Below are 25205 nucleotides of genomic sequence, written 5' to 3'. Positions count from 1 at the left end.
TTGGAATACGGCTACATTTTCACATGAGGTTCAACAGGGTGCAGTACAGTGTCATCTGCTAATGAAGTTATTTCTATCGCCATTGTGCTCTCTAAGACGCCATCTGTTGGTGGTAATCCTGACTTGCTTTTCAAAAACGACTTCCCTCAGCCACCGTCATCTTTACGCGATGACGCCAGATTCCCGTGGATTGGCTGCCTGCCATCTTTGATTGTGCGACAGGCCTCGGCGAGAGCGGGGCCTCTTAACTGGAGCAGACCTGTCTCACACGAGACAACGGGAACAGAAAAAAAAAAACTGACAAACTGCTCAGTATCGTCCAAATTCGGAACGACACGCTAAGATAAAGAAGAGCCACCCGAGCGGGCACAATAAGTAGCGTGGCTCTTGCAACTGAAGAGGATCTTGTAGGTTGCTATCACTTTAGCTGGCTAGTTAGCTAGCTAGCCAGTGTAATAGCAAGCTTTTGTAATTCACCGGCTGCACACACACGGAAAGCAAAGCTGGTCAAGCACAGCCTCCTGCGCAGGGGAAACGAAAATCAAAAGTCAGTGAAAGGACCGGCGGAGACAGGTATGTCCAGATACGAAACTCAGATATTTTCAGGCCTCAAAAGATTACACCTGGCGATGGAGTGGTGGGCACTAACGTTACTTAACCAAAGCCAACTCGCTAGCAAGTTAGCTAACCATGCTAGCTCGCTAACACTGCCAAGAATTTGGCCGTCGGGAATATGTGGTGATGGCAAGATGTTTTCAGTGGGAACTAGCGAGGTAACGTTAACGTGAAACGAAAGTGATTGAATTCTTGTAGTCAGCAGGCCATCGGTAATATATGATATTGTACTAGTGTAGATAGGTATTTTACATAGGGGTATCTATCCTGCGAAGTTGACTACTAGTCTGTTCAGAAAGAGCAGGCTAGGTATCCAATGGAAGAAACTTGACTTGGCTAACATTAGCCAGCTAGCTATTAAAATGGGGTTCGGAGGCCACCTCAGTACACCGGGCCGCTGCGACCCACCCTCCTTTTACCTCTGCTTACTGAAACTGGTGCAAGAATAACGTTACGTCGTTCTACACCAATCACACAGATTACTCCAAAGTGCCGGGTTGGTTACATCTTAGTTCACACCACTTAAGCCTTATATTGTTAGACACTCGCAAGCGATCGTCTTCGAGGCGATGGTCCAAACAGGGGCGCACTGACACGTTTAGCTGTTGGGTTTGTTAGCTGGCTAATAACCATAGTTAGCTGGTCAGTCTGCACGTCGTTAGCGAGTTGCCTAACGTTACTCAAATGTCGAACACAAGTAACGTTAGGTTATGGTTTAACACCAGTTGACACATGTACACGGTACCTACCTAGCTACTTTCTGTTCTGTTATTTATCTCATCAGGTAAATTACCAATATTATTGCAATAGCTAACAAAAATGTTGACGTAACAAGGGTTAACATTTCTCTTTTGGGTGTTATATCGTTAGTGGGCTAGTATTTACCATACAATCAACTCTGAAATGACAGAACCGGGTCAGGTCGATAAAGAGATGGACAAGTCTTTTAGTAAGCGCTACCCTGGCGAATAGCTGGCTAAGATAAGGAACCACAGCACCCTATGAACATCTTCCATTCTAACATGATGTGTTGTGTTTTCCCTTGTTCTATTGGTGATGGTACTGCGTTAAGCATCAGTGGTCCCTGACCAGCAGCTTCATCTATCGGTCACATACCTAACTCGGACCATCTGATTGATCTAAAATTGTGAGGTTAGGTTCATTTGTCTAGTTTCTCACGTCCTGTATTTGTAGGCAAATATAATGTGAACGTTGTAGGATGCGTCAGCAAGCGTTAGTTGATGTCGATCTAATATGTTCAGAGAATATCGGTAAAAGGCAGAAAACCTTAGTTTCAATCTGTTCGTCCTGGAGATTGACTTGGAAACGACCCCTCGCTATGTAATTTCTCTTACCTCCCATGATCAGGTAGGCCGATATATGCTGGTTAAGACACTGATGGGAAAATCAGTGCTAATGGGTATATTAGTTATCAGCAGATTCCCATCTGAATCTCAAGACAAACCAAGCAATTAGCTAAGATGTTTTAAAATCCGGATGGATCATTTCAGAAGATGATACTCTGTCATCTGTTCCTAGTTTTAAAGATGAATTGTGAATGTTATACCCCTCTTTCCCCTAATCCAGTTAATGAAATTGATTTCTTCAAGAATCTCAAGGGAATGGTAGTTCAATAGGGGCAGTTTCCAGGGTGGTCTGCTTGAGCTTTGAGGGTATGGTCCCTCCTCTCATTGTCTGTTATCACAAGGGTGGCAGATGGTTGTTGGGAGCTGTGACTGCTGCTCTGATCCCTGGAGTGTTTCATCTCTGAAATCACAAAAGGCATCTTGATAAGCGCACATTTTATATCGGACCTAGTAAGGCTGTGCTAACAAGACAGTTGGGCTTGATTTGGTGAAGGTAGACATTTCTCTGCTGAGCATCAAACTGCTTGGCCAGCTGTGTGGTTTTGAATGGAACCGTCACTCTAAAGTCATGACGTGTTTTGGAGGACGAAGCATCTCTTGGAAGCCCTCCAATGTAAGACTTCAGTTAAGCCTGTCCAAAGCCAAACCATAGCTAACTTTAACTCCATTCAGGGAGCCCCAGGAAAGTTGCTTTTTTTCATTCTCTGTCTGGAGCACTGATGATTTGCTGATGACTGTCTTGCGTGGAATGACAATGAGTAATCATACATCACTGACTCAACTTACTCCCACAGTCTGTATGGTGGGTTAACAGAAGAGCGCTCAAGTGGTCACTTCACCGTGTAGGTGCTGGTGTTGTAGGACATCACAACGGTTTAGAATGCCACTCTGCAGGCTTTCATTCATCGTTAAAATGCACGTGTCCTTGTGTGACTTGGCCCCACATAGGACCTTGCCATTTCCTCTTGCTGTGTGTGTGTGGAATGAGCAGACCTCATTTCCTCAACCGCAAGTTTGGCTTCTTATCAATTCCCCTTTTCCCCACAATACAGGGCTGCATGGCACATTATAACTTAATAAGTTATCCAGTTTTACAATAACATTATTTTCCAGTTATACATATAGAGCCTTAGGTCAATGGTAATAAAAGTAAGTCAGTATAGTATGCTATGGTCTCGTTATGACTGGTGTGTGGATATGTGTAGACCATGTTGGCCGAGTATATGGTTCAGTAAGCATGGGATATCCTTGTGTTTTTAATTGTTGAGAACAAAGAAGTGGGATAGAGTCTCAGACTGGCTCTTTAGGGTGTCAGTGAGTGGAAGTGTGTAAGTGATGTTGTTGTTGGAGTCACCGGCTGTCCTGTCAGCCATGCAGTGTTGTGGTTGCTCTGCCCCTCTCTCTGCGCTTGACACGGCTTCATCAATTATGAATTGCCCCCATGTGGCTCACCGGAGACTTCAGCCCCAAACGTTGTCAATCCACCACACTCGCAGACTGTCGGCATAGCAACGCGACATGCTCCATTGATTTGAGACATTGTAATTTAAAGTGGTAGGAGGCTTATCTGGGAAACCACACAATTATAGATAAACATGTTTATACACACACACACACACACAGCTGGCTGACCGACCAAGGGGGTCCCTATTTATCATATCTTACTTCACCACATGCTAGTAAAGCTTTTAAGGTATTTTAGAATTGAACTGATTAGAACTGATCTGGGTCTGTCTCTTGGGCAAGAGATGGTGGCTCATTGTTATCGGGCTGGTTAATTTGGTGTACTCATGGATGCATCAGTATTGCACACTGTTTGCATACGCAGTCATGGAAAGCAAAGAAAACTAGATGCATTTAGGAGTGAACGTCCTTTTTTTCTGTCTTGTGGAAATTAAATACCCTTTCATTTGCACTTCCAAGTCCCTTTTTGTTCACTCTCCCTCCCTTTCTTGTCACCTAGGGGGCTGGTTCTGAGCGGTGAGCCAGACGACCAGACTCAATGAGTTTCCAGCGAAATGTCCGAGAAGTCAGGGCAGAGCACCAAGGCAAAGGATGGCGCCAAGACCAAGTATGCAACCCTTAGCCTCTTCAACACATACAAAGGCAAATCTCTGGAGACCCAGAAAACTGCAGGTGAGAATTACAACACGTGTATACTTTCCACTTCAGAATTTTTGAAAATGTATGGAACAACTACTGCAATTCAGCCATTTGCACATGTGTCATTTTGTGTCATGTTGGAGAATGTCCTCACTAAAGAGCCAATAAAGCACTTTTTCAGTCGAAGAACCGCACATACCTCACCAGTCTAACATAACTCATCAGATGGGAATGCAAGTGACTACCTCTTTTCTCCCCCACTTCCATTCATGAATGAACAGCTTTTCTGTCTTGCCATTGCCAGCTTGACTAAGCAGTCTTTGTCCACTGAGTCAGTTCTTTGCGTTTCTGTAGCCCCTGGAGGCCAAGGCTTTTATTGATGCGTGTCATGTGTGAGAGGCTGATGAACAAAAACAAAGAGATGGATTTAAAGGGGATAATATTTGCTGATAATTCACTGTGGGTGTTTGCCTTTCAAGTATTTGTGACTCTTGCCATTTAAAGAGTGTCGGATCCCTCAGTTCAAGGTCTTTCCATGTCCCAGCCTGCCCTCTAATTTTTTTCTCTTCCTGCTTTCCTTCTCTCTCTCTCTCTCTCTCTCTCTCTCTCTGATATGCAGTGGCTGCCAGACATGGACTCCAGAGTTTGGGCAAAGTTGCGGTCAGTCGGCGCATGCCCCCTCCGGCTAACCTGCCCAGCCTAAAGGCGGAGAACAAAGGCAACGACCCCAACGTCAACATCGTACCCAAGGACGGCAGCGGCTGGGCATCGCGCCAGGACCAACCCGGTGACGAACGGTGAGACAGTCATCCGCAGCCCTCACCCAACACACCTCTCCTCTCCTCTCCTCTCCCAGACTGTTTGACCCCACAGACCCTGTGTGCCCTGTATTAATCTGCAACTCAAGACAGCCCGTCAGATTTGATAATGCGTGTGGTCTTGGGGCATCAATTAAAGACTATTGTTTGTAATCCAGATTTGAAGGTTACTCTGATCATTTCTTTTAGCTTTTTTGTAAACACATTTTTCCCCCCCTCATTTCCTCCCTTGCTCACCTTCTCTCTCTCTCTCTCTCTCTCTCTCTCTCTCTCTCTCTCTCTCTCTCTCTCTCTCTCTCTCCCTCTGTGTATAACAGACAACAAGAAACCCCACCACCACCTCCACCTCCTCCTCCTCCCAAACCGGTGGCCCCCCATGTCCCGGAGCTTACTCTGGGGGGAAGCCGCTCGTGGGTCAACAACAAGCAGCCTGCCCCAGTGGACAGCGCCCCGCGTGTAAGCAGCCAGTTCCAGCAGGAGTTCCCCACCCTCCAGGCAGCCGGAGAGGCCGAGAAGGCGGGCGACCAGAATGAGGAACCCTACGGGCCAGGCCCCAGCCTCAGACCACAGAGTACGAGACATACCGAAACACGCACTGCATTTTCAGGCCACATTGTTCTGTCTGATGATTGTGTCTCCATTTCTTGTGTGTGTGTTTTGCTGATTGATTGCATCATACCAAGTTTGTTTCATCGGTGCTAATCAGTCTGTTTTAGTAGTCCATGTGTCAAGGGAATGAGTCTACAGTTGATTCCGATCATCTCTTAATCGTGGCTTTTCCCCCCTCTGTTGGTGCAGATGTTGGCAGCTGGCGAGAGGGTGGGGGCAGAAATCTGAACACGGCTCCCAGCCCCTCAGAGATGGACAGCAAGCCTCCTGAGGAGGGCGTGGTGGGCGTGGTGGGCCGCACCACCCCATCCCCCACTGTCGACTCAGACGAAGCGAACAAACCTGCCTCGGGAGAGGGCAGAAACAAGTGGGATAGGATGCCTGCCCCAGCCCCCCAGCAAAAGCTCAATGGGGGGCAGCAGCCTCCGGGTGGCGTTCCCCCACAGTTTCATGCCCAGTTCCGGGGCATGATGCCCCCTTATGTAAGTGCCACCATTCATGCAAATGTACAAGGACATTATGTGTTACGTGAATTATTTGCATCAAGGCTGAATGATTGCTTTATTGTGGTTGGAAATAAGCACCATCTTGCTGTTTTTTTTTTTTTTGCAGATGTTCCATGCCTACCCTCAAATGCCTTTTGCACCTGTGCAAGCAAACTTCAGATTCCCTGTGCAACAGGATGGATCCAAGTGGGTATTCTGTGCATTGCTCTTTTCTTTAACTTTCTGTGTTGTTCCACGACATCGTATGTAAAAGTTACAATCAGCTGTAGAATGGTTCAACATATGTAAATTGAATCGCTGATTTTACCTCATTAGATATTTTCCAGATAAACACAAAATTCACATAGATTGTTAGATTCAGTGGGACCTAATTTGATAGCCTCACTGCGGGTTCTTACGCGCAAACAAAGCTATCGCGTTAAACTATTTTGGATTACGCATTAATTTGGTAATTTCATAACATACACACATACCTAAGCATTGCATGAACATTTTTTTGAGTAAGACGTTCTGCCACTTTCTTCTTTGAAATGTAACCTGCATCTTGGTGTTTGAAGTCTGGCAGGTGCATCTGATCTGTACACAGTTCGACAGCATAACATTGACCCTTCAGTTACTAAATTGACTGATCATTTAACTCAACAAAATGTTACCAAATGGCTAAATAGGCTATGCAACTACACTCAATGCTACACAGACAATGAATACAATATTCCAGTAGCCTATCATTCAAACCCACTCCGTTTAGGCCACTAATAAATGCGTTGTTCTCTCATTTACCATTCCAAAAGTCTCTCAGTATAGTGCTCATTAAGATAGGCCCAAAGTGAAAAGGAACATAATTGATATGCAAATGGAATAATTCCATAAAATATTGTATTCTTTTTCACTGTTAATTAAATGTTTTGTTGCCAACACGGGCTACTGAAGCTGACATATCAGTTGACACAGCGGGACTGTCCGAGTTCAGTAATGTTGCTTGAATGGTAGCACCAACCACACAAAGCTGATTTTATGTAAAAGACAACTAGAGTCACTGTAATAGGAATAGTGCAATAAAGCAATAGTGTCGTGCAAGAATCAGAATTATATAAGTAGCCTATAGTTATAATCAGTTAATTTCTACATGATGTAGAAGGCCAGCAACCTAGAAAGCCTTGTCAGATGCTCAGTATTCAATTCATTTAAATCGTGTCATACTCAAATCTATACTCACTTTTTCACGTACCTTTCCCCTGTATTTTGTCTAGATATTTTCCCTGTTATCGTATGTAGCTTGCTTTTCAAGCATGTGTATTAAGCCCATAGGCCTATATGTTACATAATGTGAAGATCACTCTAATTATTACACTTCGCTGGTTTGTGCAGGGCTTTCCCAATTCAACATGACATTTCAGACACTTCCACAGAACAGTGTGTATAATGTATGTAAATCTATAACAGTCATAGAAACCTTAACCTGCATTTCCAGTGCCAAAACCACATGCTTGTCCTTGATCATTGACCCTTTAAAGGAAATAGAGATAAGGTCGCTGCGCACCAGAGTGACCTGGTAGGGCCACTTGTTATGATTCTGTTGCTCATTTTATCCAGGCAGCCTTCACTATGTTCACTATATATGTATATGCCTACTTTACCTCTCTTGTTGTCTTTTATTGACCTAATCCCAGGGGTCCCAGGCCAGGCCCAAGGCCACAGGCATGGCAGCAGGATCCTGACCGGCCCTCCATTATCAGTGCCACGGACCTGAAGGAGCTGGATAACCTGGACACGGACACGGACGAGGGATGGGCAGGTGAGCGGAGCTGTACCAGCTGCTGCAGAGCCAGCAGGGAGAAACTAGACAGTTTTACAGACATCACAGAACTCATCCAACACACCCAGGGGAAATGGGCCGAAAGACGAAAATGTTCTTTTTTTTTTTGGTTCCTCTTTAATGAGTTGGCACACCAGGGGTGTCCAGATACATTTGGAAAAAGTAGACAACATGGCGTCGAAAAATGGAAAGCAGCCTTAAAATGCACCATGAGAGGCCAGCGTTCTCGTCACTAATGAGCGCGGTGGGATAAAATGTTGTGTCTGACTGTGTCCTGTTTTGTCCGGTATCCAGGAGCCCAGATGGAGGTGGATTACACAGAAAAACTCAATTTCAGCGACGACGAGGAACACCAGGCTGCCAAGGAGAAAGGAGAGAACTGGTGAGTTGTGGTGCTTGTTTAATTACCCCCACACTGTATGTGGTTCAGAGTCTTGTTTATGTTAATATAATGAGTAAGGTTTTCAAGGTGGGCTCTGATGGTGTTCAGTAGTAATGACTGTGGTTGTGTTGTGAATAATCAGACAGTTCTCACAGTATTTTTGGTCTTTTATACTTGGTCACATTTGCGAAGGGAATGGATGGGTAAGGTGGAACGCATGCGACCACGGACCGCAGACGGCCAGGAGGGCTGGAAGGAGGGAGGTGATGACAGGGGCAGCAGCAGAGGCTCATGGGTAGACGGTGGCAACGGCAGAGCTCCCTCACCAGGCAGCATGAACCAGTACAACAAGACAGCTCCTCGGGACTACCAGGTAATGAGGGAAGATGAGCATACAAGAGCCTTTTAGTGGAGATGCCAAATTCAGAGACTGGATTCAGAGACTGGATTCAGAGACTGGATTCAGAGACTGGATCAGCTCATCAATTGAAGTATGTAGAGGCGTGGTTGCCCAATATGCTTCATTGGTTGATTAGCAGAGCTATGTACTTTACATGGTTCATTAAAGTACAGGTATGTTAAAGTACAGGTAAGTGCATGTAAATTCACCTGCAGCCTTGTCTCTCTGTTTCTCAGGGTCAGCCAGTAGGCCGGGCGGTGAGTGGCAGCGGGCCCAGACCAGTGAAGCCCCCAACCGGCGAGGAGGACTCGGAGGCATGGCGGCAGAAGCGCAAGAAGCAGTCAGACCTGACGGAGGCGGTGGAGCGTGCGCGGCGGCGGCGTGAGGAGGAGGAGCGGCGCATGGACGAGCAGCGGCTGGCCGCCTGTGCAGAGAAGCTCAAGCGGCTGAACGAGAAGCTCCGACCCGCGCCCAGCGCCAGTCCTGTCGCTGCCCCCTCAGAGCCCATACACGCCGTGTCCACCACAGCCCCCGCCATCAGCGACGCTCACGAGGACGCGTCGGGCCCCCGGACCGACACCCCCGCCCCTCAGCCCCCTCCCCAGCAGCAGCAGCAGCAGCAGGCGCAAGACCCCCCTCCCGCCCCCTCACCCGCGCATGAGATGCCTGAACCCGGCCCGGAGGAGGAGGAGGCCGTGCCAGCGGTTCACTTCGCCCCGCGGCAGCCCACCCCACCGGCCCACAGGGCCTCAGTGGAGCAGCAGGCGGATAGCAGTGGCGGAGACGAGCCCCAGCTGCAGCCCGAAAGATTGCCCATGAGGGATTATTTCTGTGCAGACGAGTGCAGAGGTAAAGACAGCGGATGCTTGGGTGGTTTTCATGTTTGCCTGAGTCACAGTGTGAAAATGTGTTGCCTGGTAAGATCTCACATCTGAGACCCAGTGCTGAGCATTCTTCTGGAATTTGCTGCAACCCACTGCTTCTTCAGTTGGAATAATGGCATTATAGATTCACCCTATGGATGATTTTGATTTGATTACTTATTAATGGGACATATGTCGGTGTTACATTTTGTGTGTGTGTATGTTTGCTTGTGTGTTCAGTGGAGGAGCCGCAGCTGCCCTTGTCCCGGCTCGACCCCTCCAGCAGCGAGGACTCCTCTTTGCAGCCTCCAGAGGCAGAAGGGGAGGGTGGTGCGGCCATCCGGCCCGCTCTCAACTCCGGTTACTCCAAACAGTTCCAGAAGTCCCTGCCTCCTCGCTTCCTCAGACAGCAGGTACTACCACCGACTAATATACCTAGTTCATTTTGTAATTTATGTTTTACCCTGATCATTATATCTCATTAACAAGGTCTAAACCATTTAAAGTTGATTTCATTCAGAATTCAATGCATCATCACAGTACAGTAACACAGCACACAGGCAAGTCTCTAATGCTTACCCCTGCTTCAGGAGCAGCTTAAACAGCAGCAGTGGCAGCAGCAACAGCAGCAGCAGCAGCAGCAGAGTGGTGGTGGCGGCTCAGTCTCTCCGTCTGGAACTGGGGTGCCCCCCCCTCAGCACCGCTCCCTGTACCAGCCCCTGGGCCAACTCCCCCAGCATATGCCCTCCATGGGCTTCGACCCCCGCTGGCTCATGATGCAGTCCTACGTGGACCCCCGCATGATGCCGGGGCGGCCACCCATGGACATGCCTCCCATGCACCCAGGTAACGGGGACTCCTGGATCTTGCTGAATACGATGCTCTGGGTTTATATTTAATCCAGCAGAGCAGTTTCGAAATAGTATCTATAGTAGCACAAGTTAACTGCTGCTTGGTTTTCTCTGAAGATCAGTGAATCGGTTTTGAAGAGTGAGTTGTTTAGGCACAATAGACTCCTTTGATTTAAGATTATCGTCATTGTGAAGTTGTAGTGATGAATTTAACAAAGCGCTCTACTTTGGAATGTGAAATGAATACTAATAGGGAATGACATGGCTGATGTCTGTTTGTCTTGTCCCTATCAGCAGGGAGAATTCCTCCAAAGCAGCTGGCGCGCAGAGACCCGGCTGATGGCAGCCCATCGGGCTCCGATTCTTTCGATCACCTGACACGCCCCATCCGAGAGCATAGCCTACCTAACGAGCCACGCATGGTGTGGAGCTCTGACTCGTACCCCCAAACAGAGCCCCTGCCCTCAGCCACCTCACCCAAAGTCCGGGAGGACAGCAGGGAGTCCAGGTGAGAGAGGACCAAAAGAGAACCCACATTCGTTATGGTTCAACTCTATTGTTCATGTTGGCTCTAGTGACACTGTTTTTTTGTGTGGTAGAGATGGCATTCCTAATATCAAGAATAAGTGTTATACTTGGTACATTTCATGTGATTTTTTTTTTTTTTTAATGAGTTTATAAAGGTAGATTTAATGTCAAAGTTTCAGTGTCAGTTTGGTTTCTTGATTTAAAGTCTCCTCTCCCCGTTGCAGGCTGGATGCTGGTCTTGAGCTGGACAGAGGCCTCTCCTCTGTCTACTCCCAGGAGCACAGCCCCCTGGAGCCTCGAGGCAAGAGTGACTTCTTCAGGGACTCGACTGAGCCGCTGTCTGCAGCGTTCAGCCACGGTCCCGAGGAGGTGCCAGGCCTGCTGCAGGCCGACCGAGAGCCCGTGGTCCCTTCCTTTGAGCCAGAAGAAGCCAGCCTTCCCTGTGGGGAGGACGTGGAGGCTCTGGGCAAGGCAGTGCTCAAGAGGAGCATCTCCCAGGGCTCAAGCCACTCGCTCAAACTGGACGAACCACGCTTTGAGGGCGTCACCCTGGCGTCAAAGACGTTGGACCTGTCTGAGGGCAGCGAGCGGCCAGACGAGAAAGCCAGGAGGGAGCCGTTCGGACCAGGCCCAGCTGCCAGTAACCGCTCCACGCCTCCTGCCACTCAGACAGATGGGCTGCACAAAGCGGACAAACTCCCACTGCCGGCGCCTTGCAAGCAGAAGGTGGAGTCGCGTTGGCCCCCCTCACGGAGCTCCGCTTCCAGCAGGAGAGAGGGTGGCGGTGGAGGAGAGCGGCCCATCCGGCGCTCTGGCCCCATCAAGAAGCCCGTCCTGCGGGACATGAAGGAGGAGCGCGAGCAGAGGAAAGAGCGGGAGGAGAGGCGCGAGCGCGGAGAACGGGGTTTCAAGAAAGACAGCGGCAGTGGCTCCAAGCCCCCCTCCTCCGCAGCTGCGGCCGTGTCGGAAGGACAGAAGTCCTCCACGGAGGGTAGGAGGGAGACGTCAGCTGAGCCCGAGGAAGGGGCAGCCGGTGGAGCCACCAAAGCCAGAGAGCCTCAGCCGTCGGCGGGCGCCTCGGCAGTGAACATCCCAGATGACAAATCCGACAAGCCAGCAGGCGGCGACAAGCGCCCTGAACCCAAACTCCCATCCCGGAAAGAGTCCAATATACCACCCCGTGCCTACCGGCGCGAGGAACGGGAGAGAGAAAGGGAGAGGGAGCGGGACCGGGAACGAGACCGGGAACGGGAGAAAGACATGGACCGGGAGAAGGAATGGCCGACCGATGCCAGTTTGCGAGGCCGTGGGCGAGGGGAGTACTACTCTCGTGGACGGAGCTACAGGGGTAGCTACGGTGGGAGGGGGCGGAGCAGCCGAGGACGGAGCAAGGGAGATTACCCCCCCTACCGGGAGCCGCGTTCACGCTCTGACCTACCCCTCAGCGCAGCCGCCGCCGCCAGCCTCCGCTGCCGTGAGGAGAGCGAGACGCGCAGCGAGAGTTCGGACTTCGAGGTGCTGCCCAAGCGTCGGCGCCGGCGGGGGTCGGACACAGACTCTGAGAGCGAGGGCCACGAGTCGGCCAGCGACACGGGTGCGTCCGACCGCGAGCCCAGCGCCAAACCCAGCCAGCCGATCCGCCGGGAGCTACCTGGAGATCCGCGCTCCGGAGCCAAAGGTGGCGGCCCATTTGGTCCCGCTCACCTTCCGGACAAAGGTGGGAGCAGGGAGGATGAGGGTAGGCCTAAGCCAGGCTTCCTGCCCAAGGGCGAACCCACACGTCGAGGTCGAGGAGGGCTGTTCAGCAGGAGAGGGGGTGGAAGGGATCGAGGAGCCCCCAGGTCAGCCCCTCTCAGGCGGGCTGGAGTCAGGGAATCGTCCCAGTGGCCCTCCAGGCCAATGGAGACCTTCCGTCCTGAGGAAGCTGAGACCTCGCGCCTGGACAACCACCAGTCTGATCGACGCCTACCCAAATACGAGGGGAAGAAGTTTGGCGAGGGACCTCAGAACAGTAGGGAGAGGCCCAGGAGGCCACGGCCTGCACGGCCCCCGCGGCAGGACAAGCCTCCCCGCTTCCGCCGGCTGAAGGAACGCGAGGCGGCTGTAATGGCTGGAGAGGCTGCACCGGTGGCCCCCATGCCAGGGGCTGTGTCTCCGACTCTCTCCAAAGCGCCTGGCACCCCTGTCACCCTACCAGAGGGGAACGATGCTCAAGCGCCCGCCCTGCCCCCGACCTCCGCTACCAGCTCTGCCACCCCAGCCACGTCTACCGCCACTGCCACGCCCCCCGAGCTAACCCCCGCGGAGGCCGCGCTCCCCTCTGAGGTCGCCGCCACCACCGTGGCTGCTGCTGGCAGTAAGTCCCCCGACCTGTCCAATCAGAACTCGTCAGACCAGGCCAACGAGGAGTGGGAGACGGCCTCGGAGAGCAGCGACTTCAACGAGCGACGGGAGCGCGAGGAGAGGAAGGGGGCGCTGGAAGCCGCATCCGCCGCTGTCGCGCCCGCTGCCAGCACCGTGACCGCGGCCACTTCCGCCCCAGTTGCCCAGGGCGCTGCGCCCCAGAGCAGGAGCCCCACAGAGGGAGGCGTCACCCCCAAGCGTGAGGCAGCAGCCAATGCCAAGAGGAGCTTTTCCAGCCAGAGGCCCGTGGACAGGCAGAACCGCAGAGGCAACAGCGGGGCCAAGGCGGGACGAGGCTATGCAGGGGGCAAGAGTGAGAGAAGAGGAGGCACTGGTGCTAAACCAGGACGGAAAGGGTGAGCAGAGTTTGACATATTCCTTACATGACACATCAAATATTAAAAATGGTTAATATGCACACCCCTAAACTGAACAATGGCAAAGTGTGAGGCAGCAGTACTTTAAATGTTTTTCTGTCAGAGGTGTGGGCAAGTTAGTTCCAGCATCTGTTCAAGTTACTGATTTCATAAACATCACTTCTCTTCCTTTTAAGCAGTTAGATGACTGCATAATGAACAGCCTTTTATCCATGTCTGATTTGACAATGAACTCTAATGCCAAACTCTCGATGCAGCTCACCAAATACATTAAATTCCCTGTGAAAGACCACTGTAGGCCACTGTCAGCTCTATCAGGTCTGGCTGAGATGTTTGGATATTATGCGTTTCTCTCTGTATCTGAAACGGCCCATCCGCTCCTATTTGACTTTGTATTTCTGCCCGTCATCTGAACTTCTCTCAGGAGCTTCTTCGCTAATTGCTTGCATGTGATATTTATTTTTTTCCTCTGGATCTCTAAAATTAGACCCCGCGACAGAGTATTTTTAGCCAGTCCCCCACCTTCATCATGGCCTTTCATAAGAATAGCTTGACAGCGTTCATCTAATATCCATTCTGCCACTTGTATTTCCTCAGTCGATTAACACTCAGGACAAATAAGTCCTGACTGAAGTCTCTGACGAGAGTCAAATGTCTTTTCAGAATCGGGTATGCGTGTGTTTGTTTATTTGTTGACTCGCTCTCTCTTCCATTCTGCAGTCCTCCTGGCCAAAATTCCGAGGGTGCCCAGGCCGGTGCGGGCCAGAGGGGCGGAAGGGAGAGTGCCTCTCGCCGCAAAGAGGAGGCCAAACATGCCGCCAAGAAACCCAAGGAGAAGGCTGACGCTCTGTCCCAGTTTGACCTCAACAACTATGCTAGTAAGTGGCCCCAAACCAGTGTCACCTTTCCCAGCGTTTGAAATGACGAGAATTCAAATAGGAACACATGGAAATAACAGCAAATCGGTATTGCTTTAGTGCATCTCTTGAGGGTCCAGAAAGAAATATGCATGATTGATGTATCGGCATTATATGTATCGTGACGGTGCAGAGAAAAACAGGTGTCTGCTGTGTGCGTTCTGTAGGTGTAGTGATAATTGACGACCATCCTGAAGTAACAACACTAGAGGACCCCCAGTCCAGCGCCAATGATGACGGTTTCACGGAGGTGGTCTCTCGCAAGCAGCAGAAACGCCTGCAGGACGAGGAACGCCGGAAAAAGGAGGAACAGACCCCGCAGGTACGTTTGACCCTGACTATGTGGTGTTGCCACTGATTATTAGTGAAGGAAGATGACCGTACTTGCAGTCAGTTGTAGACGTTTGAGACCTTAACATGCACCTCAAACATGCATTATTTTTTGCTCCACAGAACTGGAGTAAAAAGGGTTCGGGAGAGAAAGGCCGTGGAGGCGGAGGCTCCAAGCTTCCCCCTCGCTTCGCTAAGAAGCAGCAGGTATCCCAGCAGCCTCAACAACAGCAGCAGCAGCAGCAGCAGCAGCAGCAACAGCAGCAGCAGCAGCAGCAGCAGCAACAGCAGCAACAGCATCAACAACAACAACAGCAGCAGCAGCAGCATCAACAACAACAACAACAGCAGCAGCAGCAGCAGCAGCAGGCTGCTCAGCAGAGCCAGCCAGCACCCTCCGCCCCCCAGCAGCCCCAACAGCAGCCCCAGGCTCCCCAACCCCCGCAGCCCCAGCCAGCCATTGCTGTGTCCCAGCACGGCCTGCAGCCCCCCACCCAGCCTGCCAGCTCCCCCCAGCCTCTCGAGGGCACCGTACCCATGCCCCCCGCCGCTGTGGAGTTCCCCCCGGCCAAGGCGCAGACGCACAGCACCCTCGGCACTGAGCTGTGGGAGAATAAGGTGCCGGGATCCACCGTCCTCTCAGACGTTAAGAAACGTGAGTAGCTCTGAATGCCTAGGGTAGACACTGTGTGTGTGTGTGTGTGTGTGTGTGTGTGTGTGTGTGTGTGTGTGTGTGTGTGTGTGTGTGTGTGTTAAATGTCCTTTGTTGACTTATCAGAGAATTATGAAAATCATGAGATGAGACTATTATTTGTGAATAAGCATCCCCAGTGGGAAAACCTCTCTCATGGAGACCTCTTGCATTCGCAGTTGGACCTATCAGTCCTCCCCAGCCCCCCTCTGTCAGTGCCTGGAACAAACCACTCACCTCCTTCACTGGGACAGTCACTCCTGAGGTGAGAGACCGTCTGTCTATCTGTGTGTGTGTGTGAGTCATTGTGTTAAATAACCCACAACTTCTATAATGACCAGCGTTTGTGTGAATAAAGCTATATCTGTATTGGAGTGTCCATGTCTGTCCTGTGCTATAATTCATAGTGTCTGCGGTCTTTCCATCAGGGGGTGAAGGCCAGCCTAGACACTGGAGTGGAGCTGGGTATGGACAGCATCCAGTTTGGCGCCCCGTCCTCAGCGGGCAGCACGGACAGTGACGGCGTGCCCGCCCTGCTGGAGAAGGGCTCTGAGAACAAACTACCTGAACCCAAAGAGCAGAGACAGAAACAGCCCCGTGCTGGACCAATCAAGCCTCAGAAGGTGCCTTGGCCTTGTACATTTTACAGCAGTTGCACCATTGAACCATAGATATAACCATCAAACACAAGATGATCTCCTATCCATTCAATTGTATTTTTTTTGGGTGTCTGACTTGTTCTCTCTGCCCTCTGTCTTGTCATTCTCTCAGCTTCCAGAGATTGCTCCCCCGGAGCCAAAGGAGTACAAGCCCGGCCCCATCGGTAAGGAACGCTCGCTGAAGAACCGCAAGGCCAAAGATGGCAGGCAGTCGGACGGGGAGGGCTTGGACAAGGGCATTCCCGGGGGCAGCAGGGACCGTGACTCCAGCTCCCCCAACAAGGATGCCAATGTGCCCGAGCTCGGGGGAGAAATCGAGGGCATGATCACCGTCCCCGCTGCGGAATATTCCAGCAGCTCCAAGGTGAGCCTCTAGTGTGCCAGTAGCTACAGCAGGGCTAATCCGGTGTTGAGGCCAGCTGGGTCTTGTTTTGCTGCTCTGCTAGGAGTATATTTCTGGCTTTACCAATACCAAATGCCCAATAATGAGTTGCCCAGACCTCCATTTGGTCATTAGCTATTTCCCTGAATAACCCTTTGGCTGTGAAGAGATCTGATTACCATGTGTAACTAACTACACTTGTGCTCTTTATTTGTCCCCAGCTGGAATCTGTGACTGACTACACCACCCCCTCTTCTTCATTGGCTGATAATGTCCCAACTGCAGGAAGCAAATTGGAAGAGAGCATTGTGGCCCACGTGAGTTGCATCGACATGACCATTAAGACACGGGCACGTACACATAATGAGAGATAGACGGAGAACATGAAGAGATCATTGCTCTAGGACTGTAGTGTACGAGTCTGTATTAAAACAAGATCTGTCTCCCTCTTTGTCTAGGTGGCCCTGCCTCACTCGCTGCCTCTGCCTCGCAGGGAAGCTCTCCAGCAGAGCCCCAGCCTCACTACTGTGTCTCCCGCTACTGTAGACCTGACACTTAAGGTAAGAACACACACACACACACACACACACACACACACACACACACACACACACACACACACACTTGAACTTTTCTGTCAGTGCACCCTTCCAAGTAGTCTTGGATATGTCTCCTTTATGACTCCCATGTCCTGTGTCTTCAGATGGAGTCTGCACGTAAGGCATGGGAGAACTCGCCCAGCCTGGTGGAGAAGAGCTCGCCCGTGACCTCCTCGGCCTCCCCCATTACCAGTGGAGGAGGAGCAGGCAGTGCCTCCTTCAGCTCCTTCTCCAGCGCCTCCATGCCTCAGATCCCCGTGGCCTCAGTCACGCCCAGTACCTCCCTTTCAGGTTCTCCTCCACCTCCCTGTCTCCCTCCTACAGAACTATTGCTATAAGTTCACACAGTGTTTCTATATGTAGTGTATGAGGTGCTGATGGTATTTGTCCTCCTTCCCTCTTCCTCAGGATCAGGCACGTACACCACCTCCTCACTGAGTACTAAGACCACCTCAGCCTCAGACCCTCCCAACATCTGCAAGGTGAAGCCTCAGCAGCTGCAGATGAGCAGCAGCAACTTCTCCCAGCTGGGCTGCATCCCCTCCCTGTTGCCACAGCAACAGCAGCAGCAGACGCCACAGGTGTTCGTCTCCCAGTCTGCAGCAGGTGAAGCCTCTCTACTGTGCTCCCATCCGGGTCTTGTCTCTCTCTCTCTGTTCCTTTCTTTCTTTCTTTTTCTTTACTTTTCTTTCTTTCTTTTTCCTTACTTTTCTTTCTATTTCTGTCTGTTTCTTTCTGTCCTTCTTCCTCTTGGTTTTATTTGTCTTTATTTGCTTTATTGGTCCCTTTATTTTTTCTTCATTCTTTCTTGCTCTGCATCTCTCCCTCCGCCTGAGCCCCCACCCCCCACCCCCAGCTTTGTACTATTAGCTTACAGAGCTAATTTCTCAGAAGGTCATGGCCTGCCATCCAGGATGAGCGCTCCCCGGTGCAGCTCCTAATGAGGCCTGTGCTGTGGTGCTGATGCCTACTTGTCTGCTTTGATGGGAATGTAGGCCACGGCACAGAACAGCAGGGTAGCAGAGCTTGAGCTCAGGCCCAGAGACGCATTACACAGTGAAGATGCTGAACGTGGCCCAGCGCCATCACAAATCCTGACTCTGGAGTGATGAGCCACCGCAGTAAACTTGTTTTGTTGCTGTTGTAATTTAAAGTTTTCCCTTATAACACAACCCAGAGAGCCGCCGTAGTGAAGTGTCCTTGAAGTGGTCTGTACGGCCTACAGTGGCCTGATATTGGTGGAGCATGTGTTTCAGATGTTTACCTTCTGTTCTTGTAACAGACGGACTTATGTGTGTTTGTTGTGTCCCCCCCCCCCCCCCTTGTGCCGTAGGTTCTGCAGCCCAGATCCCTGCCTTCTACATGGACACCAGCCACCTCTTCAGCACGCCCCACCCCCGCCTGGCGCCTCCCTCTCTGGCCCAGCAGCAGGGCTTCCAGCCGGGCCTGTCTCAGGTGCACCAGCATGCTCACCAGGATCCATATCGCACTGCCCAGACGCAACTGCTCTGTCTGTCTGCTGCTCCACCTATACCCAAATACTCCACCAGCCCACAGACAGGAGTCAGTTGTCTAATCTTTGCATAGTTGTGTTTGTCATGTTTTGTTCAGTCCTTCTATGTGATCCCTGCATTTGAGCCCATGGCACTTCATATATAGCTTAACTATTATTGTCACATGAAGGCTTTTGTTTGTACAATATTTTTCTATAGTTGGTTAGTTCTGTCTGTTTACTGTTCAGTAACAACCGTCCTGTGTACAACTACCTAATTCCATGGCTTTTTCCCCCCTAGCCAACCGCTGTGCAGCAGATGCCAATCCCCATTTACGCGCCTCTACAGGGCCAGCCCCAGCACCAGCACCAACATCAACATCAACACCAACACCAGCATCAGCACCAACATCAACATCAACACCAACACCAACACCAGGCCCAACACCAGGCTCAGTTGGGCCTGAGCACCGGCCCGCCCGTCTCCCAGCCCCAGGACCTCTTCAGCTCGTCCTTGCAGCCCTACAGGTACAGGTACAGTTGCAGCCCCAGCCCCAAGCACTTCAGTACCTCGCACACACAGGCATTTAGACATCTGAAAGTTGTCAGCTATCTTTGCAGCTCCTGCATGCATTATTTTTATTAAATTTTTCTTGTCCTGCATATTAGTAATAACAGTACAGTTAGTAAAGTAACAGTTAGTAATTTGGTATGAACAGATGTTACCTGATATCGTTGAAACAAAAACATATTTGTATTTTTCTCCCCCTTTGTCATGCCAGGTCCCAGCAGGCCTTCATGCAGAACAGCCTGTCTCAGCCTTCTCCCATGATGCTCTCTGGCACAGCGCTTCACAGCTACCCCGGGGTGCAGCCCCCTGATCTGGGCAAGCCTCAGTCCAGCATGGCCTTCCAGCAGACCTCCAACACCCAGCACATCCCCATCCTGTTTGAGCCTCAGCTTAACCAGCCCTCGGGCATGGGTGGCTCCCAGCTTATGGACACACACATGCTACAGGTAAGAGTGCATTATGTCTCAAACTGAACACTATCCTTGCCTCTGTGAAACCTGTCACTACATTTTCTGCCTTGTATGTAAAGAGATGGTACTGCCAATGTCTTTAAGAACGGCATGTACTCTAGCTTGTAATGGCTGTGTTTATTGATGTAATGTAATTTCATTGTGTTTGTATGATATTTCGGCTTATATATGGAATCAACCCATTGTAAGAAAACGAATTGGTTGTCTCTAAGTCTATTTATATTGTGGTGTTTATGGTGTTTTTTGTCTCAGGCCCGTCAGGGGATGAGTCAGCACTCAAATCTTTACTCGGGACAAGTGCAGCAGCACACGCAGAGCAGCTACTACAGCTCCACACAGAGCCCCAGCTCTGGACTACAGCAGGTGTGTACGCACACACACACACAAACACACATAGACACACACACACACAAACACACATACACATAGATACACAGAGCCAATATTGAACCACACCCAATGTTTTTGAAAGTCCCTCCTTTCTAATTCATTTTCCTTTCCTCTTTCTTCCTGTCTCTGTTGCTGTCTCCAGATGACGGTGCCTCTGCCAGGCTCTCAGCTGTCTCTGTCCAACTATGGCTCTGGAGGTGGGCAGCCTCTGCTGGCCCTGCCCCAGTCTCTGCCCCCGACGCCTCCGCAAGCACAGCCTCCCAGCATGAGCCGCCAGCCCCCCAGCAACCAGACCTACCGCAGCCTCATCGGCCAGAACACTCACAGTATGATGCAGCAAACAAGCAAGGTAAACACCACTCCCCATCGCGTCCTGTGGGAAGACGCGTCACACACACACGGGCAAAATACACACTCCCGAGTTGTCCTCAGGCAAGGCCTGACTGCTGTACTCTTGTGTGTGCGCAGATGTGTGAGATGGACCTGAAGCTGTTTGGCAGTGGAATGGATGTCAAGCCTGGGACGCCCCCTATGAGCGCACGGAGCACTACCCCCACCTCCAACCCTTACAGGTGTGTACACACACACACACACACACACACACACACACCAACCACACACACCAACCACACGTGTATATACATAGACCTCATCCTGCGTAGCAGTCAGCCATGTAGTGTACAGGTCGTCTTAAACAAACACAAAGCTTGTAGACATTTATACCGTGTTGGTTTGCTTACCGGCAGATTCATTAAAATGAAATGCACCTTTTAGTGTGCTTCACAGGGCGAGTTCTACCAGCCCCAGCAGCCAGTCCAGTAAGATGAACAGCATGCTGTACCAGAAGCAGTTCCAGTCGGGCTCCGCCGGAATGCGCATTGCCCAGCCCTACCCCGGCCAGTTCAACCCACAGGTGAGGACACACACACACACAAACACAGCTGTGCCTTGCCAGGAATACTTTAACCATAAGCCTCCGTGAACAAATAGGTTTCTATTAGATGCTCTTTGCAATTGAAAAACGTTGTACAGGTTTCATGCACTTGCAGGTACAATGAAGAAACAAATAGTTAACACAAGTTGTCTACATTCTCATACATTTTGTGAATGGTTTATATGCTACATTGTGATCATTAAGTGGTTCATTTCTCCTCCTCTCCGCTACCTCACAGATTCTGTCTCAGCCCAATATGGTGTCTCCGCTTGTGCGCCCGCCCCACTCTAACTCCTTCCCTGGAGGGGTGCAGCGAAACCCCATGGGCCCCCCCATGTCTCCCTCCATGAACGCTGGCCTGATGCCCCACCCCAGGCCCCAGTACCCACCACGAGGGCCCCCTGGACCCCCTCTCGGCCCACGGGGCTCACACGCCGCCCTGACGCAGGACCTCAAGGTGAGAGGAGCAACGAGCGTCTTGGCAAAAAAGTCTTGGTTTTAAATTGCAACTTATTTCCGCTTGTTCTGGCCTCCTGGAGTTTATGCACAGTCTGTCTCAACCACCGCCACTGTTTTATTCCCCACTCATTTGGTGTCAGGCGTGTGATTTGACGACCACAGTGAAGTTAGTTTAGTATTAGACAATTGCTTGACTTTCTCAACATCGTTGGTTCTATGTAACTGTTATCTCTTTAAAAGTTTAATGAGCTGTAACAATTACACATTGTTATTCTGGTATTTCAAATATAAAAGCCTGTTCCAAGATCATGCATATTGAAGGGTAATTTGAGTGAGTAGAAAATAGGCAAGGTAAGGCCGGGATTTACAAACAAACTTTGAATAATTTAGTTTTCTGTTCAGTTTTCTTTAAACAATAGCACAGGATTACTGTTCTGAATATAAACAAGACAATGTGTTTTTGGAATCGAGTTAAAAGTTCAAACCCAGACCAAGACATTTTATTTTAACTTCATTTCAATAACTTTAATTTCTAATATGGATATAATTACCATTTTCCGTCTGTGATATCTCGTGAATCTTTTTTCTGTGGAGATAACGTGGGATTTAAAGCTGATTTCTCATGAAACACTTGCTTTCTATCTCCCAGGCTAAGCAGCGAGCCGAGGTGCTGCAGTCCACCCACAAGTTCTTCTCCGAGCAGCAGCAGCAACAGCAGCAACAGCAGCAGCTGAAGGCTTCAGTCAACAAGCCCCCCCGCATGGAGGCTGGCATCAAGCCCGTGGACAGCGTGGCCCCCAACCACCAGGGCGGCCCGCCCGAGCGCTCCGAAGCCGACAAGCCCCCCCTAATGAGCACGGCCAAGCCCATAAGGACCGGCCCCATCAAGCCCCAGTCCATGAAGCCAGAGGAGGGCAAGTAGGAGCCCCTACGCAACGCCTGACCTGCCTCTGTCTCTGTCTCCCACCTGCCACCACGGACGGACGGATGGATGGATGGATGGATGGACGGACGGATGGATGGATGGACGGATGGATAGATGGATGGACAGACAGACAGATTAGATGGAATATGTGGATCTAGAGGAGAAGAAATTCTACACGCAAACACACCCCCGCACTCCCCTCACCTCATCCCCTTTGGGGAGAAGGGGACGAGGGAGGGGGGTGGTTCGTGTATTTTTTTTTTTTAGAAAAAGCGTGATTTCTTTCTCTGAGGGGTACTGTGTGCACACGCACCACCCTCCTCTCACCCTCCCACAACCCCTCCCCTCTCCACCTCCCTCTCCACCTCCCTCTCCTATCTCTTCTCCTCACCTCTTCTCTATATCCCCCTACGCTCCTACAGTGGAGATCTCCCTCTTCTCTCTGCAGGTCCTGTTGCCTCACGTGTAGAGGTGCTGGAGGCGTAACGACTAGCACCACACACACACACACACACACCCCCTGTGTTCTGCGTGTGTGCGTGTATGTGTGTGGAGTGAAAGTTTAAAGCAGAGATGAAATAGAAGTCAATTTGCTGCTGTTCATGATCAAATGATTCCCCTTCCCGCCTTTCACATTCACTTTCTTTTTCCTTCACCCTTGAATAGAATCGCGTATGTTTGGGGCGGGGGGAGGCTGCTTCTTTTTTTTAAGAATTTCCTTGTAGTAGTTCAGCAGCCGGTCTTATTTAAAATAGACGTCACTGTAGTTTTTATGTCGATTCTTTCCGTCATTTTCTTTTTCTTTTTCTCTTTCGCCCTCCTGGCTCTTCCTGGGACTGGAGTGAAGCTGTGTAGTTGAACACACGCTGAAGACCGTGAGGGGGAAGTGGTGCCGCTCCCGACCTGTGTGTGTGTGTGTGTAAACACAGGCATGCATGCATGTGTGTGTGTGTGACCATGCAAACACCTCCACCCAGGCACTCACACATATACCCCTACGTCCTGATTGCGCAACAGTTTCAACACACACGCACACACATACACCCAGGAGTTCACAACCAGGAGCTCATTTTAAAGAAAAAAAGCTGTTTCTGTGAAGTTGCAGCCATTAGTCATTTGGTTTAGTGGATTGATGATTTGCAGTCTCCGCTGTAAACCCTTTCTGCTGCCTTCTACTCCGTAGTGGTTTTGCCTGAAAAAAAGAGGGGTGTTAGTGTGTGTGTGTGTGTGTGTGTGTGTGTGTGTGTATGTGAGGGAGATCTCTCGCCTTTAGCCAAAGGTTTAGGCAACGCTGGGTCACCCCCCACATACCCTTTAGAACACTCTTAATGAACTTGAGATGACAGATCAGCTCAATAAACAGGAGGTGAAATGATCCTGTGATTTTTGTTTGTTTTTGTTTTGTTTGGTTTTTTTTTTATTTTGTAAACGGTTACTAAGGAGTCTGGGGCCTGACACCCGTTGGCTCACGGGCCATTGGTGATGAGTCAAAAGTAATTTGTCACACACACACACACACACACACACACATATACACACACGCTGCTCTCACACCACCAATCCTAGTGTTCTCTCACCTTACTTGTGTCCCGCCCCACCACCACGCTACACCCAACCATGCTGCAGTCCATGCTGTAAGGTGGGATCTTGGCTCTCCAGAAAGACGAGTGAGGGGTCAGGGTTAGACTTAGGGCGAGCAGTGGAAGGTTTGATTTACCTTTTTGTTTCTTTTTGTTGTTGTTGTTTTTTTTTCGGGTAGGTAAAACATCAGCTCGTGGGGTAAATGCAACAAGAGAGAGAATAGTGAGGACATGACATTAAAAAGAAAAGATTGAAGGGTGGAAAGTGTGTTTTGAGCAAAAAAGGACTTCTTTTCTGTTGTGATGAGACTTTTGGTCTGACCTCTCCAGGCCACTCACCCCTCCACCTCACTAGTCCTGCGTTGCCATAGGCAACAGAGAGCATGTGGTAAAGCGGCGCTACGTGCTCCCCTTGCAGTGATTTGGCCCGGCCTCCCACACCTACAGTGGGAACCAGAAAACTGAAAAGGAGGAAGAGGGGTGGATGGAGGGGTAATGATTGGTTTGATTTTTTTTTTTTTCTTTTTTTTTTTTCTTTTGTTTTACTTGTACAGGGGTTAAATCGCTGTATTAAAATATGTAAGTCTTATTTACATTCTCTTGTTTTGGTTACAGAAACTAATAAAATAATATGCTGTTGAAAGAACACCCCGTCTGTGTTACTAAGATACTAATCCATGCTCATCCTCTCACTGTTGATGCACAGAAAGGCCTTTAGTTGTCTTTCTAGTGCTTCATTCTGCACTGTAGCTGACACGTATGGAATTTAGCCTCCGTAGAACCAACACTGATAACTTCATGCTGGTTTCCTCTGCGGATCTTTATAGCTCTGGTCAAATTTAGATTATTTTTGGTTCATGTGAGGGTTGGTAAGTGGACAAATGAATGGTACTTCATTCCTCTTTGCCATCTTGATTGTAGCGTTTATCCTCCATCCTGTACCAAAACCCACAGCAATCACAATCAGGTCCAGCCAGCGAGTAGTTCACTATAATTACCCAGGCCCTGGGGCTGCTGACGTTTTCTGTGCCGATGATGCCCTATGAGCAAGGATGGGGAAAGCCCTGGAGCTTTTTATGCTATAGGGTCCTGGCAAAGGGCTTACTGAAGATCTTGATATTTATACATATCTTGCTTATAGGTGTATGACACTTGAGTCATTGTTTCC

General features: G+C 50.1%; 1 protein-coding gene across 1 annotated transcript; it reads left to right on the top strand.

The window, feature by feature from the left end:
* Positions 1-155: 155 nt before the first annotated feature.
* prrc2c (proline-rich coiled-coil 2C) lies at positions 156-24683 on the top strand. Its single transcript, XM_031575250.2, has 33 exons — positions 156-573; positions 3946-4118; positions 4705-4882; positions 5221-5474; positions 5702-5994; positions 6125-6204; positions 7677-7813; positions 8129-8216; positions 8409-8589; positions 8853-9465; positions 9720-9892; positions 10070-10325; positions 10625-10838; positions 11083-13617; positions 14359-14516; positions 14723-14877; positions 15009-15540; positions 15756-15841; positions 16005-16199; positions 16348-16599; positions 16839-16934; positions 17076-17177; positions 17321-17507; positions 17625-17822; positions 18550-18779; positions 19010-19236; positions 19491-19725; positions 20002-20112; positions 20282-20488; positions 20608-20711; positions 20914-21052; positions 21312-21530; positions 22182-24683. Exons 2-33 carry the CDS (start codon positions 4001-4003, stop codon positions 22452-22454), a joined length of 8826 nt encoding a protein of 2941 aa, XP_031431110.1. The 5' UTR covers positions 156-573; positions 3946-4000; the 3' UTR covers positions 22455-24683.
* Positions 24684-25205: the final 522 nt, after the last annotated feature.

The sequence above is a fragment of the Clupea harengus genome, chromosome 10 (assembly GCF_900700415.2).
Source record: "Clupea harengus chromosome 10, Ch_v2.0.2, whole genome shotgun sequence".
NCBI classification, from domain to species: domain Eukaryota; kingdom Metazoa; phylum Chordata; class Actinopteri; order Clupeiformes; family Clupeidae; genus Clupea; species Clupea harengus.
Note: the sequence above shows the minus strand (reverse complement) of the source record. Positions and strands in the feature narration are given on the sequence as shown.

Excerpts from the sequence above, each read along its gene's own strand:
- prrc2c (XM_031575250.2), top strand. The coding sequence starts at position 4,001 with ATGTCCGAGAAGTCAGGGCAGAGCACCAAGGCAAAGGATGGCGCCAAG. Across the intron at positions 8,217-8,408 it reads AAGGAGAAAGGAGAGAACTG|GGAATGGATGGGTAAGGTGG; the intron begins GTGAGTTGTGGT and ends ACATTTGCGAAG. Across the intron at positions 19,237-19,490 it reads TCGTCCTTGCAGCCCTACAG|GTCCCAGCAGGCCTTCATGC; the intron begins GTACAGGTACAG and ends TTGTCATGCCAG.